The sequence below is a fragment of the Biomphalaria glabrata genome, chromosome 6 (genome assembly GCF_947242115.1).
Source record: "Biomphalaria glabrata chromosome 6, xgBioGlab47.1, whole genome shotgun sequence".
Classification (NCBI taxonomy): domain Eukaryota; kingdom Metazoa; phylum Mollusca; class Gastropoda; family Planorbidae; genus Biomphalaria; species Biomphalaria glabrata.
The window spans coordinates 43,794,467-43,808,651 of NC_074716.1; the positions used below are offsets into that span (position 1 = coordinate 43,794,467).

General features: G+C 34.9%; 2 protein-coding genes across 2 annotated transcripts in view; one reads left to right on the forward strand and one right to left on the reverse strand.

Annotated features, from left to right (window-relative positions):
• LOC106058201 (cleavage stimulation factor subunit 3-like) overlaps positions 1–14,185 on the forward strand; it is a 69,128-nt gene that overhangs the window by 14,046 nt on the left and 40,897 nt on the right. The gene's annotated exons all lie outside the window — the stretch shown is intronic.
• Positions 64–12,782, reverse strand: LOC106061924 (serine-rich adhesin for platelets-like). The gene is made up of 8 exons (XM_056031407.1): positions 12,423–12,782; positions 10,919–11,236; positions 8,682–8,809; positions 6,635–6,773; positions 5,167–5,292; positions 4,247–5,050; positions 2,927–3,029; positions 64–1,995 (listed from the first exon to the last, which is right to left on the reverse strand). The coding sequence occupies exons 1-8, from the start codon at positions 12,490–12,492 to the stop codon at positions 495–497; spliced, it is 3,189 nt and encodes a 1,062-aa protein (XP_055887382.1). The 5' UTR covers positions 12,493–12,782; the 3' UTR covers positions 64–494.

Sequence of the window (14,185 nt, forward strand, 5' to 3'; positions counted from 1 at the left end):
GAAAGATCAATAATTCAGAATAATAAACATACTTTAACATAAACATAAAATCACAATGTAATATACTATATATAGGCCAATATTTTAATTAACATCAGAATGAATATCAATCATAACAGTAAAGTAAACACTCATGACAATAATTGTCTATCCTTGCAACGAATATGACAGATGAGCCAACGCACGCAAGTCTACCAAGATTTCAGCACGTCAAAATCCATCTACGGCTTGTTTGACACGTTCATTCAAGCGTTGATAGCGACGATTGATTGGATCCGTGCTACCTGTAACGCCTAACAGGAACTTTGCTTTCTGCTTTTGGATGTCAGACTTCATACCTTTCAATTTAATTGGGGATGAAGTGACCGGGATATGGAATGACCAGGGGATGAAATGACCGGGGATGAAGTGACCAAGTGAACATTTGACGCGCGAACAATTAACGCGCGAACAACTGACGCGCGAACATTTGACCAGATACCTTAGATTAGACTTTAACACTGACTAGAATCAAAACTTTGTGATTCACTATTTAAGTTCTTTGATTCACTTGTATTGAATCTATCAACAAATTCATTTTGCTTTCTTTGTTGTTTTATCATGTCCAGAGATTGCTGTAAAATGTCAGAGACTTTTTGAGATTTGGAAGTTTTCTTGTGTTTCACTTCAGGATGACTAACTTTGATAATGTCTGTGTCTTCATAGGATGATGTCAGCTCTGGTGTGCTGTCTGTAATATCTACAGGTGACATTGTTTGCTTAGTGCTGTTTGTAATCTCATCTAAAGTGTTTGGATTGTTTGTTACGTGAACAGGTGAAGAAAAAGAAATAGATGGTGTTGAATTTCTTGATTGTGGGTTTTGTTTTTCTCCTGTTTTGAGCCTACTTTTTAACTTCTTTTTAGTTTGGTCATCAGGTGAAGAGATGATTTGTCCCATGTAATCTGAGCTGGAGCTAGATATTTTGTTATCTTTGTCTATCACTTGGTGAAATGAAGATGGAGGTTCTTGTGGTTGAAAAAGAGATTTGTGGGAATTTCCACTTGGCGGTTCTTCTTGTTTCACTCTAATTGAGGGCTGTTCTAATGTTGAAAATGAGCTTTGATCATTTTGGTGAAACTCTACACTGTGTAAATCTTCTGATGCATGTTGCTTGTCTACTATATTATTGTGTGTTCTTTTGTTTTTCATTTTGGATATTTTTTGCCTCTTATAGTCTTTGACGGATTCTGTTTCTTCTTTTATGTTGTTCTCAATGGGGTCTAACTCTTTCATTCTGTTAACATCATGAGTTGGCAGTTGATTGCGTCTTTGGTCTGTTACTAACTGTGGCACTTTATTTAGTGCTATAAATGTTTTACTATTGCTTGGTGATACAGTTTCCTGAGTTTTGTCATCAACTGATTGTTTCTGTGTCACAATGTTGGCTTTTGGTGATAGTGGTGGTGCCATGCTTTCATCACAATTTACATAAGTTTCATCAAAGAAGATAACATTGTTTTGACTGTCTGGCTTAATGGTGTCAGAAGTGGGAGTGTCATGTTTCCCTGTTGAAATTTTATCTGTTTCTTTTTCATGAGTTGAATCATCATCCAATTTTAAACTCATTTCAACTGAATTGTCAATGCTACGTTGAGTTACTGGAGTTTCTAAAGAAGGTTGTTGACACGTTAATGTCTTTTCCTGGCTATCTCCTGTAGCACGAACACTCATTTTAATATCAGGGGGAATAATCTGAGTGTTTAAAGAATTGATGTACAGATTATCTCCCATACTTTCGGAATTCTTTAGCTCAGTTGTATATATAGCTTCTTCAGGTATTGAACCAGTCTTGTGATCTTTGCCTGACAACTCTAAAGAATCAAACGAGCCACTGTGAAAGTCCAGTTTAGATGGGTCTCTCTCCCGAGGATGTCTATTGGTCATTTGGTGATAGAGCGACAGAAATAATGCTTTGAACCCAACTTTACCATTGTAGGTGAACTTTCGTCTCTTTCTGAAATGTGAAAATTGTAATAAAATGTTTAGAGCTGCAACTCAAAGTTTAGTTTGTGGATAAATGTTTGTACATATAATGTTTAGAAATGATTAATTTACTTTTGAGAGCTCATAGAGTCAACTGCGTCTGATGGTAGACATTTTTAAAAAGTTTTAGACAATCCCTCAGAATTGAAGATAATTACATTCTAGTCACAAACATCCTGCAAGGCGGATTGGGTTTGAACTTGGGTCCAAAGTGCTTACCGCATGACCAGGTAGACATCTTATGTAAGAAGGAAACTAGCTGATGTCAAATCAATGATTTTAGAGATGTTTTGCAATGATGTTATGACTATTACAATGTAAAAAAAATAGGATAGGCTGCAAATTATGTGAAGTTTTAATAATTTTACACACTATTAGAAATAGATTTAATCATCAATTAAATCAGTTAGTTTGTAAAGTAAAGTTTCCCCTTTCAGACCATGCGGTCTATAGAGCAGATGATGTTTGTCATCGGTTTCTTTGGGAAAGGGTTAACGAGCAGGGTGTCATGTGGCCAGCACAACGACCAACCGCCATTACTTTCCCTAACTCAAGTCAGGTACCTATTAGAGTTGGGTGGACTCAGGGGAGCCCTAAAAATTCCGAAATCCCAATCTTAACCGAAATTCGAACCCAGGACCCACGGGTTAGGAAGCCAAGCTCCGCCTCTCCCCTCCAGTTAGTTAGTGAAGCACAGTTTTTTCCCACAAAATTGAAAACGAAGTTTAATATGCTATTTTTTAAAATGTATGTTTACATTTACTTAAGCAATTTAAATCATTCCTGTCATTAGCTTTTGCATTAAGAGTTAGAGACCCTTGTCTTAGAAGGAGAAAATAGATAAGTTAAAACATTTAAATTAGGCTAAAAAAAGGGAAATAACTAAAAACAAGCTGTCTTACCTAAGAACCATGACTCCAACAATAATAACAATAATCAGCAGGACTAACAAGATAATGACAAGAATGATGACCAGAGTTTGAGAATCACTTCTTTTGTTACTTGCTGCTTATAAAATATTTAAGAAAAAAACTTTATTAGGAACAGAAATGAAAGATCTGTATGATGTTTGCATGTCAAAGCAGAAAACTAAAGAGTGATTGTATTTCATTATCATTACGAAATGATAGGAGTGTTTTTAAAAAGCGTATATTAATTCATTTCATTGTCTGTGTGGTACACATTTTGTGCATGTTTTCTTCTTCTCCCACTACTCTTACTCGGATCAAATTGAAATTCTGCACAATTATTCATAGTCCGTTACAAAAGAGCAATCAATAAAAAAAAATTAACCAATTGGTTAATCTATTAGTGGTAATTAATTTTATTTTATACAAAAAAGTGAATCAAAACTTGCAGCATTGAGATATGTGGTAGTGATTTTCTGTTCTTCCCCTTAGCTAAGCCTTTTTTTTTTTACGTTTTTCTTTAAATTTTATTTGTTTTGTCTCTTTAGAGATTTGAATGATTGATTGAACTGTTTGAATGTAATTAGAAATGTATCATGTTATATATGCTGTTATATTTCATGCACAGATGTTTCTAATTGAACTATGAGACTACAAAGTCTGGATGTAACTGAATATAAATTAGTGTCATGTGACCTGCATTATTTACATAAGTAGGAATAAGTTTCAAGGAGTTGGAGTGATGACTTACAAGAAATTGGCTTCATGTAATGTGACTAACAATTAGTTTTACATATAGTAATGTTACTGACAAGACATTAGTTCTATATAGAGTCTGAGCAACTGAATATAAACGAGTAGCACAAATGAACTGGATAGAAGTTTTTGTAATCCTAATGATGAGAAGTAAATTCACAGTCTCCAGACTTTATTCATAGTCAAGACATTGATGTCATGCATAAATGTACCAATCACTAAGATGGTTCATGGTTGTCTGTATCTAGATGGTTCTGGATGCGAACCCTGCCTGCTGCTATCCCTTTCTTCCAGCAGGAGGTTAGTCAAAGGCGAAATAATCACCCTTTTTAAAGGAATGTATAAAACAAAATATTAAATTAAATAACATTCAGAAAATAAAATTCAACTATCTGATATAAACTTTTCACATGTAAATTATGAGTGAGTCTGGTGTGATGTATATTTTGGTTTTCTATAGTTATAATGTTTTTTTTTTGGTGTAATGCACAAATTGTAAGACAAATTTCTTTATGGATAATAAAGATTATTATTATGAACATTATTATTATTACTAACCTGCAAGGAGACTAGAAGCTGCATCTTTTGTTGTCAGTGTTGGTTGGTTTTGTGTTATCATTGCTGGGTCTTGGGTTGTACTTTTTATGTAGGTGGTAGATGCTGATTCAAAATGGTGTGATGTTCCAATGACGCCATCAGATGCTGTGCTTGAGTTTGGTTGTGCACTTGTTGGTGGTGGCGTTATGCTCGCTGATGTTGCTGTAGATCTACTAGTTGTAGAGCTGTCTGACAGTTCACTCTGCGTGGCATCGGGCATTCCTAATGTTGTTGACATTGAAGTTGTTTGTGGAGCAAGTGTTGCTGTAGATGTTGTGTGAACAGCAGATATTGTTGAAGTGGTTGGAGGTGTTGTAGAGGATGTGGATGTTGAAAATGATGCAATAAATGGTGTGCTTGTTGATATAGATGTTGTAAATGGTACTGATGATTTTGTGTACGTAGATGTAGATGGTAGGTGTACTGCTGATGTTGTGGATGTTGAAGAAGACGTTGTAGATGGTACTGATGATATTGTGGATGTTGAAGAAGACGTTGTAGATGGTACTGATGATATTGTGGATGTCGAAGAAGACGTTGTAGATGGTACTGATGATATTATGGATGTTGAAGAAGATACTGATGATAGGCCTACTGTCGATGTTGTGTAAGTTGTTGTTGTCGATGATATTGATGATGTTGTGGATGTTGCCATCGATATTGATGTGGTTGTCGATGATGTGGTCGTCGTTGTAGTAGTAGTTATGATTCTATCTGGTGGTAAAGGACTTGAAGAACATGTTGCGCTCATTGTTTGACCTTGACCTATATACAAACAAAACCATTTACAATTTTACAATAACAGAAACGTTATTTTCTGGTACTATTACTTCAATGTCTGCACTACATCTAACAGTATTAGTATAAAATAGTTACCGTACCACTGACTTGTAACCAAACAAGTTGGTGAGGAAGTCCAAAGTTTGAAAATGTAATAGTGATATTCGCGTAGTTTGTTGCCTGAGATAGATAGAGATTTTCATTCTGAATGTGAATGCTGGTACAATCTGTCAAAAGGGAAATAATTATTATAAACTATATAGCTAGACCTACTGAAATTAATTAAAGACGGTAGTTTTCCAAAATTAAAGGAACAAGCAAAATGAAAAAAAAGGCTTATCTAAAGGGGAAGAGCTCCACCCTTAAAACTACATCTATCAATAATGTAGAAGTTGTTCGCCTTATTCGATATAAAAATAATTAACAATAATTAATTGACTAATTGAGTATTTTTGTTTATTGATTTATGCATTGTCAGGTACAATAAATAATTGTTTCAAGTTGATCGGAGAATATGTGATGAAGAAATAGCGTTAGCAATTATTAATTACTACTAATAAGTGTCATTGGGTACTTCTTTTTTACTGATTCACTGTCTTGTCTATGTCAATGAATCATCGTGCAAAGTTTCAACTTGATCCGAGAAAGGGTGTGGGAGAAATAACATGTACACACTTTTTACCAGACAGACAGAGTGAGTTGATATAAGCTTTGTAAAAAAAGGGTAAGCATGGAATCGAATTAATCTCACAAACACGCATAGACATGTTTCAAGCTCTCATATTTTATATGACCAATCAAACTTTATGAACTTTGTGAAGTTAGCAGCAAAAAAAATGTTTAAAAAAAAAAAAGACTTTTCTAGAATCTGATTTAAAGTATGAATGTTATGACTATATTATGATTATAGAGTTACTTTCCAAGACTGTTTAAATATTGGGGGAAGATTAAGAACCATAAGATTAATGTAGATATGTAGATCTATGTAAGCCTATGTAGGTGCCAATGCACAATCTAGTATGAAAGTCCTTGCAACTTGTTCTTATCTTATGAAATACAGACGTTACTTCAAAAAGATGATGACGCACTACGAGTGTTTGTAGGTCAATCTAGTCATGCATGTTAATCAATGACTTAAATTTTGCCAAGTCATTGGTTTTCCTGGCTGACTCAGGCAACTCATTCCATGATACCTCACTTCTCTTAAAGTACTTTAATTATTACTTTTGCACAGCACAAAACGGTCAACACTTATAAAAGTCTTTGAAGCTGGTAGCGATGTTCACCCGTTTCTTGATTTGTTAAGGAGAGAATTGTTCGCCTTGTACAACGACCAACCTCATCGCTTCACTAAGATAGACATTAAGAGCTGAATTAATTTAGATCTTTAACCACGATTTTAAAACCCCCCTGAGCTTTTATCAAGACAGGATCAAACGAACTGCGGATTAACAGCTCGCTTCCTTGTTGGAATGACAGTTGAAAATAATAAGAAATCATAGTCATTCTGTATAACTACGATTCTTCTTGAGAAGGGTATAAACTTTTGAAAGAGCATTGCCAACTTACTTTTGCAAAGATTACTGGACTGCCACAGAAAGCTGTCATTGTTCTGTACTGTCAACACAGAACTGTATGGTTCTGTCAGCCCCCAAGGGAGTTTTGTTTGAGCATTGATCTGTAGCGCAGAGACTGTCAGACGTGTTCCCTGTCACAATGAAATACATTTTAAAATAAGGCTTAACTGGCATCACAATTAAACACATTTTAAAATGAGGCTTAACTGGCATCACAATTAAACACATTTTAAAATGAGACTGTATGGCGATTTAATAGAAGGCAGGAGAGCCGCTGATCGCCCACTTTTACGTTATACGGATGTATGCAAACGCGACATGAAGCTCTTCAAAATCGGCACTAGCAACTGGGAAAAAGTAGCACTGGATAGATTCACATGGAGAGAGAGCATAAAGGAAGGGTCACGGATTGCAGATGCCATACACTACAGAAGCAGAAAGAAGGGTGATAATGCAACGGCGCCTGGTGATCAAATATGCCCAACCTGTGATCGTAGCTGTGTAACAAGGGTTGGCCTCTTTAGTCACACAAGGAGTTGCAAAGGGAAAAGATCGTCTCTAGAGACGTAAAATGCCACAGAAAATGAGGCTTAACTGGCATCACAATTAAACACATTTTAAAATGAGGCTTTATTCTAATCTTTGTAATTTATCAAAGTTGTTTTTTTTTCCTTTTACCACTATCAAGATCTACATTAAATGTTTTTAATTTTTAATGTTTATATATTTTAGAATAAAATAGAAATGCTTCGATTTGCTATAGTAGAACCCTTCTCCAGAGGGCCGGGTTTTGGATATCTGGAGGCCCCAAATTATTTTCCGATAAAAACAATTTCCGTCACATCTTTCAAAAGTGTAGTAGGCCTGATTTGTTAAATTCAAATTCAATTGATTGAAAACTAAATTACCGAGTTAACGAATGAAACTCCAGGAGCTTTTTTTTTTTCAACGAAAGTTGACGATTTCACTGAAATTTAGCTCGTGGGTAATATATCTCTTTGAATACTTTGAATACATAGAGTCGAGAGCTAGTTTTGTCACTTTGTTCGTATTTATTAAAATATCTTTTAGATTCAACGAATAATATTTAGTGACTCCACTGCACGCACAGCAGGTTCAATAAACATTTTTTTGGGTCTTGCGTTAAATCGCTCCAAAATGTTCCAAATGATAACAAATTATAGTTTGTCCATCGTGGTTCGAGGATGACCACTTTTGTCACCCAGGGGGCTGAGGGCTTTGCACTGGTGTTTTGGGCCTCCTCATGTGTCTGGTGAGACCTATGTGAGCCCGGAATTATCGGCTGCACACTGGGCAGGTTATTCCAGCTGGATCTAGTGTCATTGGTCTTGCTTTTTTTCTGACACTTTCCTTCTGCCAGCACTGTTCTTTTGTCCTCAGCAATGTGCGCACCAGTTTTCACAGCGCGACGCCATGATGCTCTGTCATGTGCTTCTGTCTCCCAGGTGGCTGGGTCAACGTTGAAGGCTTTCAGTTAGAAACCACTCATCTTATCAGTCTTATCTAATAAATGTGTTGCTTTCTTTCTTACGGTATCTTACTGCTCATTCTCAGAACATATGCTGGTTAGAGGGTAGAGCTTCTTCGACACGACAGTCTTGCCAACTAATGCCAACAGTAAGATTGACGGTAAAAATGCGAACAAAAATTTTTGAAAAAAAAAAAATTAAAAGTGGCCGACCCGTTGAAATTTTGATATTTTTTTGTATATCTTGTTGGGGCCCTCAATTATGGACGCCTCGGAGAAGTAGCCACGCCTACCCTCCCCGAATCCGGCCCTGCTTCTTCATTTCCCTATTTCAAAACGGTATCAGGAATAACAAAATAGTAATATAATACAAATTCCATTTAGTCAAAACCCTAGCATGGATTATATCCTATATGGTTCAAGGTGGCAGCCTCGTTACAAAGTATAAAGCAAGCTACATTAAGACCAGTAACTAACTTACAAACATTTGAAAACAAGAGAAATAATAAGCATAAGCCAGAAGAATGCGAATAAAGGGGGGACAACTCACTTGTATGTGACAAACACAGCTTGTATTTTGTGGAATGGTGTTTGGAAACTTCGGACTCGACAAATAAATCGTTGGGTAAGATATTTGTAATGAGATTTCTCCAGTACACATGTCTATAATTGTAGAATCTGTAAAAATAAAAGTATAATTTACATATGAAATGATCTGGTTTTGATATTTTTTGGTACATCGGCACACTAAAATATTACTATAATATATTTTTTTTAATTGAACTCATTAATAGAGATGCAGCGAAAAATGTCTCTATAATTACACAAATCTGGATCAGGCGTTTGCAGTCATGTCCCAATTTGTCTGTGTTGCACCTTCTTCATCAATTTGCAATAATACATTGTTTGCATAACAGCCTGTTCATTATCATGTCTAAATACAGAAAATCGTTACACGTGTATTCAATGTGGATGATGTGAATAAGAAATAGAAAGATAAATAAATGCATGTCATAAAGATATTATTTCATTTATTTGTAATTGGAAGATATAAAGATTTCTATAGTCTAAAGATATCAAATATTGTAGCACATTATAACATATTGTTTCATGATTAAACATAAAGCTTTGAAATGCTAATCAGATATTTACATTAAGCCTACATTTATAATTCTGTAACATTAGCGAAAGCACAGCTACTTATACTTATGAACTAAAATAATTTACTGTTTGGGGGGGGGGGGGGGGGTTCGCGGCATAGTGAGGAATTGTAAAAAGGGTCGCCGAACTAAAAAAAAATGCTGAGAACCGCTGGTCTAGTGCTTGTCATCTGAACCATCCAACATAATAATGAGAACGAAGAAGAAGAAAAACTCCAATTGGGGCAGTGAAGTGTTCAGAAGGGGAGTGTTCATTGAGAGACGTAACTTCTGACACCATGGAGAATATTTGTGTTTACGTAATCAATGGACTTTCTGATATGTCTTGCCTCTTAAACTCTTAGTTTGTTATTGGTATAAACACAAATATTCTACAGTAACAGCACTAGGCGTCTATTATAGTGTAGGGCCTATAATTAATTTATAATCGAAGTTACTAAATTAAAAATATTTTATTTTTTTCAAGTACACGTTGGCCTATTTTCATAGTATTAATACAAGGCTAAATAAGATTACATCTCCCAATAGGCCTAGTATTGCTAGTCTTATTCACTCCTTTCATTGCTTCATTATCGACTTTCCACTTATTTGTCAATCTTACCAAATCACTTATTAATTCACTATCAGTCCAGCTGTATAATTAAAACAATCAAAATATACAAAATACTTTTAAAAAAAACAAAGCTTATCGAAGGAAAACAGCTCCGCACTTACAACTATATCTTTCAAAAATGTAGATGTGATTTCCCTTATTCCATATTAAACTAAATAATTAATTACCAATAATTAATTGACTAATAAATTTTTTTTCAATCGATTCATTTTTTGTTAGGTACAATAAATAATTGTTTAATGTTTCAACTTGATCCAACAATGGGTGTGGGAGAAATAACGTGTTCAATTATCTATATATATTTAGCCGTATCTGTCAATACTGAAGGATTAATATTCTTTGTTGGTATCAAACAAAATAATTAATTACCACTAATTAATGGGTTAAGTTTTAACGTGTACAAACTTATTATTTGACAGACAGATTGAGTTCATATGAGTTCTGTAAAATATGAAAAAAAAATACTTTAAAAAAAGTGTATCAATTAGTTTGGATCAGTCATGCAATTAAATAATAGTGGATGTAGACATGATAAATCTGTGTGATTAGAATTATTTTCACCAATAGTTTTTGTTTTGCTTTTAGCTTTGTCATTGCGCTATGTTCCTATCACGTATCTGGATAAGTTGGTAAAAAGAAAGGGGGGGGGGAGAGAGAGAGAAGGGTACCTTTGTGAATGTTTACATGATCGTTTTTTAAATGCATAAAAATGTTATCTCATGGTTCAAGAGTCCTCAGGAGGACTAATTCAACTAATACCACGACATCAGTCTAGTACGATTTTTCCATTGTTCGAGATATAAAACAAAACAATTGATTACCAATAGTTAATTAACTAATTGGTTAATTGTTTAAATTAATTCTTGTGTTTTCAGGTAAAAAAAATGTGTACAAAATTTCAGCTTAATTTAAGAAATAACGTGTAAAAATATTTTTTACCAGACAGACAGACAGACAGACAGAGTGACTTGATATAAGCTTTGCAAAAAAAAAAAAAAAAAAAAAAAAACGTACCGTCAATACACTCATATTGAACCAAAACCCCGACATGATGAGCTGAAAATAAACATGGAACTTGAGACTGAACACCTGGCACATCCACAAGTTCCTGGCAACCATTATCTGGACAAGGTCCGTTGCAATTTGCCTCCATGTCCGTTCTCACCGAGCTGCATTGACTGGTGAAGTTGAAGTCACACGACGACCCGTCAACTACCTCGCCTGCTATCTGCGGGATGTAGGACTCAGACAGGATCTGTATCCATTGCCCCTTCATACATTGTAGGAGGCCAGTGGCATTTTTCGGACTGCAGACAGTGGTCATCTGAAGACCTAATAATAACAAACATCTGTTGAAACTGTGATGTGAAGTTACTGTAAAACTACACATAGATATACCATAGTCAAGCAAATTTAAAGATGAAATGTTATTTTGAATTAGAACATTGAGGCCTAGCTTTAGCTTTCTAAATGTTTTACATGATTTCAGATGTTTCTTCACAAACTACTTCCTGGCCCAACCTTCTAGGTTTCAACTTGACCATAGAATGTGAGAAATAACGTGTACAATTATCTAAGGGGACTTCTTCGTTTTTTTTTTAAATCTTCTTCATCGTTATCTAAGGGTACAAATCCTTAGGCTAGCCTACATATTTACCCATATATCTGAATATTGAAGGACTAATTTCCATTGTTAGGATCAAACAAAATAATTAATTACCGGTGATTAATTGCCTACTTGGTTAATTTTTTTTTAAATTAATTCATATCATATCTACGCCAATGAATAATTGTGAAAAGTTTCAACTTGATCCGAGAATGGATTTTAGAGAAATCATTTTTTACCAGACAGACGGACGGACAGAGTGATTTAATATAAGCTTTGTAAAAAGAATACAAGAGACATGGGTGCGCGAGAAAAGCATACAAAAAGAGACAGTGAGATAAGCGTACAAAGAGAAAAAAATAAGAGAGAAACGTATACAGAGAATAAAAGAGACATGTACATCAAAAGTTTAGAAACAGCTTTAGAGTGGAACTAAGAGAGAGAGAGAGAGAGAGAGAGAGAGAGAATTATGGGATGGGAGAGAAAGATTAGAAAACAAATAAACTCACTGAGAGAAAAGTGAAACAGGAAAACTCCTAAGTGCCATGAATACAAAGACACACACAAAAAGAGATATGCATGCTATGTTTGTGTATGCCAGTGTTTCCCAGACTTTTTCCTTATCGGAACACTTCGTACTTTATGAGCATTTAGCGGAACTCTTTGTTTATTTTTTAAGAGAGATTAATTCACGTGGTGACCTACTAGTTAATTATTCCAGTAGTTCGTGGAACATCTATTCGGGCCTCATGGAACACTAGGGTTCCACAGAACACAGTTTGGAAAACACTGGTGTATACTATAATGTATACTATAATAATATTTTGCATTTGGCCTAGGCTATATCTTGACACAAGCGCGATCAATACTTCTGTCACTTGACCTCGAAATTTACATATAATATTGACTTACCAAAAACTTGACAAATCGCAACGATACAAGACAATAAGGTGAAATGTCCAACACACGGGTCGAAATACATGATTTGTATGTTACTTGCAGAGCTTGTAACTATATTGAAGACAATATCCTAACAATTGAACATTTTCACTTGTTGCTTAAATTTATAGTGAGAACTTCGTGTATAGAAAATAAATAAAACATAAGTTTACATTTTGATCTAGGATATGTGTCAATGCTGTGTTAATATTACATCTTTTAAGACTGTTGCAACTTAACAGACATATCACTACGCTTAAAGCTAGTCTATGTTAGTAAACGACTACACATAGACTTATCTAACACGGCGTGAAGCCACTCAAAACACTTATAAAAAGCACACACACCGCTGATCATTGGTGGATCGACCCGAAACAATAAAATCAATACATTTCTCTGTAGATCGATTATGTATTTATCGATCAAAAATACTGCACACACCGCTTGCTTAAATGAATGCCAAGAAACAGTGTGTATGTGTTTGTAGTCCTATGTTTACATGAATGGGCCCAATTGGAGTTGGGGGGGGGGGGGAGATCGACATTCTTTTTTTTAAATGCCTCTTAAATACCTATATATATATGGGCCTACCGTTTAGCATGTTAGTTCATCATCTTTAGTTTTCGAAGCCAAGTTGAAAAAAAAACAAAAAAAAAAAACAAGGCAATGTCTTCTGTTAATGATAAATGCAGTATTTCACCTGACTACGCAGGCCCATGTGTGACCTGAATATTTTGCCTAAATCTATTGTCCACAGTGGTCTTTTAAAAAGTTCTTTTCCATGTCTTAGCCCGTCTTCAGCATTATTAGATTTAATTAATTAGACTAACTAGAAAAACATTATAAGTTGTATTTTTTAAAGACAATACCTCCTTTATACATTCTAGTGAGCGATAATTTTGACTTTAATAACTAATTAATGTTAGATTTTTTAAAAAAAAGGAACAATTTTACCCCGCCCCCACCCCCGCGAGAAAATCCTGGCAATTGTATAAATCTACTACACTATATAATAACCTAATGATTGGCCGTTACATCTTGCTTCTTCTTCCCTAGTGCTATTAGGGCCTAGACTAGAGCATGGAATATATATATGGGTTGCCTGAGCCTGCCAGGAAAACCAGTGACTTAGTAGAATTTAAGTTATTGGTTAACACACATGACTAGATGCATGACGCGTAGGACGTAATCATTTTCTTTTTTGAGGAACGTCTGTATTTTATAAGATAAGATAAGACTTAGAAGACGATGCACAAAATGTTACTCAACATTAATTTATTGAACTCTTGAATACTAGGCTCATAGACATATATATATATATTTATGTATGTCTATGACTAGGCTATAATGCCAACATGCGATATACCCGATGATGTACAGTCCGTTCAAGATAAATATTTTCTAGTTTTCAAGCCAAATTTACATATTTTTTTTTATAACAGTCAAACTATGAGTTCTTTCCATGTGGCCAACGACTTAGTAGATTCTTTTACCAACGGTAAACAGCAACTGGTCAAATTTCTAGTAAAATCGTTAGAGCCGTTCTCGAGAATCGCGTCCACCCACCCAGGTTTTCGTTTCCACAAAGCTACGAATTGTAGAAATGTCAACAAAAAAATAAATAATTAACGCCTTAATTTGCTTTTGAGTGTTGACGATATTCTTTATAATTATAATAAATTGGCTTAGACTAATCTATACGTTGCTTATTCTTTAGGTCAAATGAGGTAGAGAGA

Bases quoted from the DNA above. Each gene is read 5' to 3' on its own strand.
- LOC106061924 (XM_056031407.1), bottom strand. From the start codon at position 12,492: ATGTATTTCGACCCGTGTGTTGGACATTTCACCTTATTGTCTTGTATC. The intron at 6,774-8,681 runs GTGAGTTGTCCC...TCATTGTGACAG, and splicing joins GCTGTGTTTGTCACATACAA to GGAACACGTCTGACAGTCTC. The intron at 5,051-5,166 runs GTACGGTAACTA...GTTTGTATATAG, and splicing joins TGTTTGGTTACAAGTCAGTG to GTCAAGGTCAAACAATGAGC.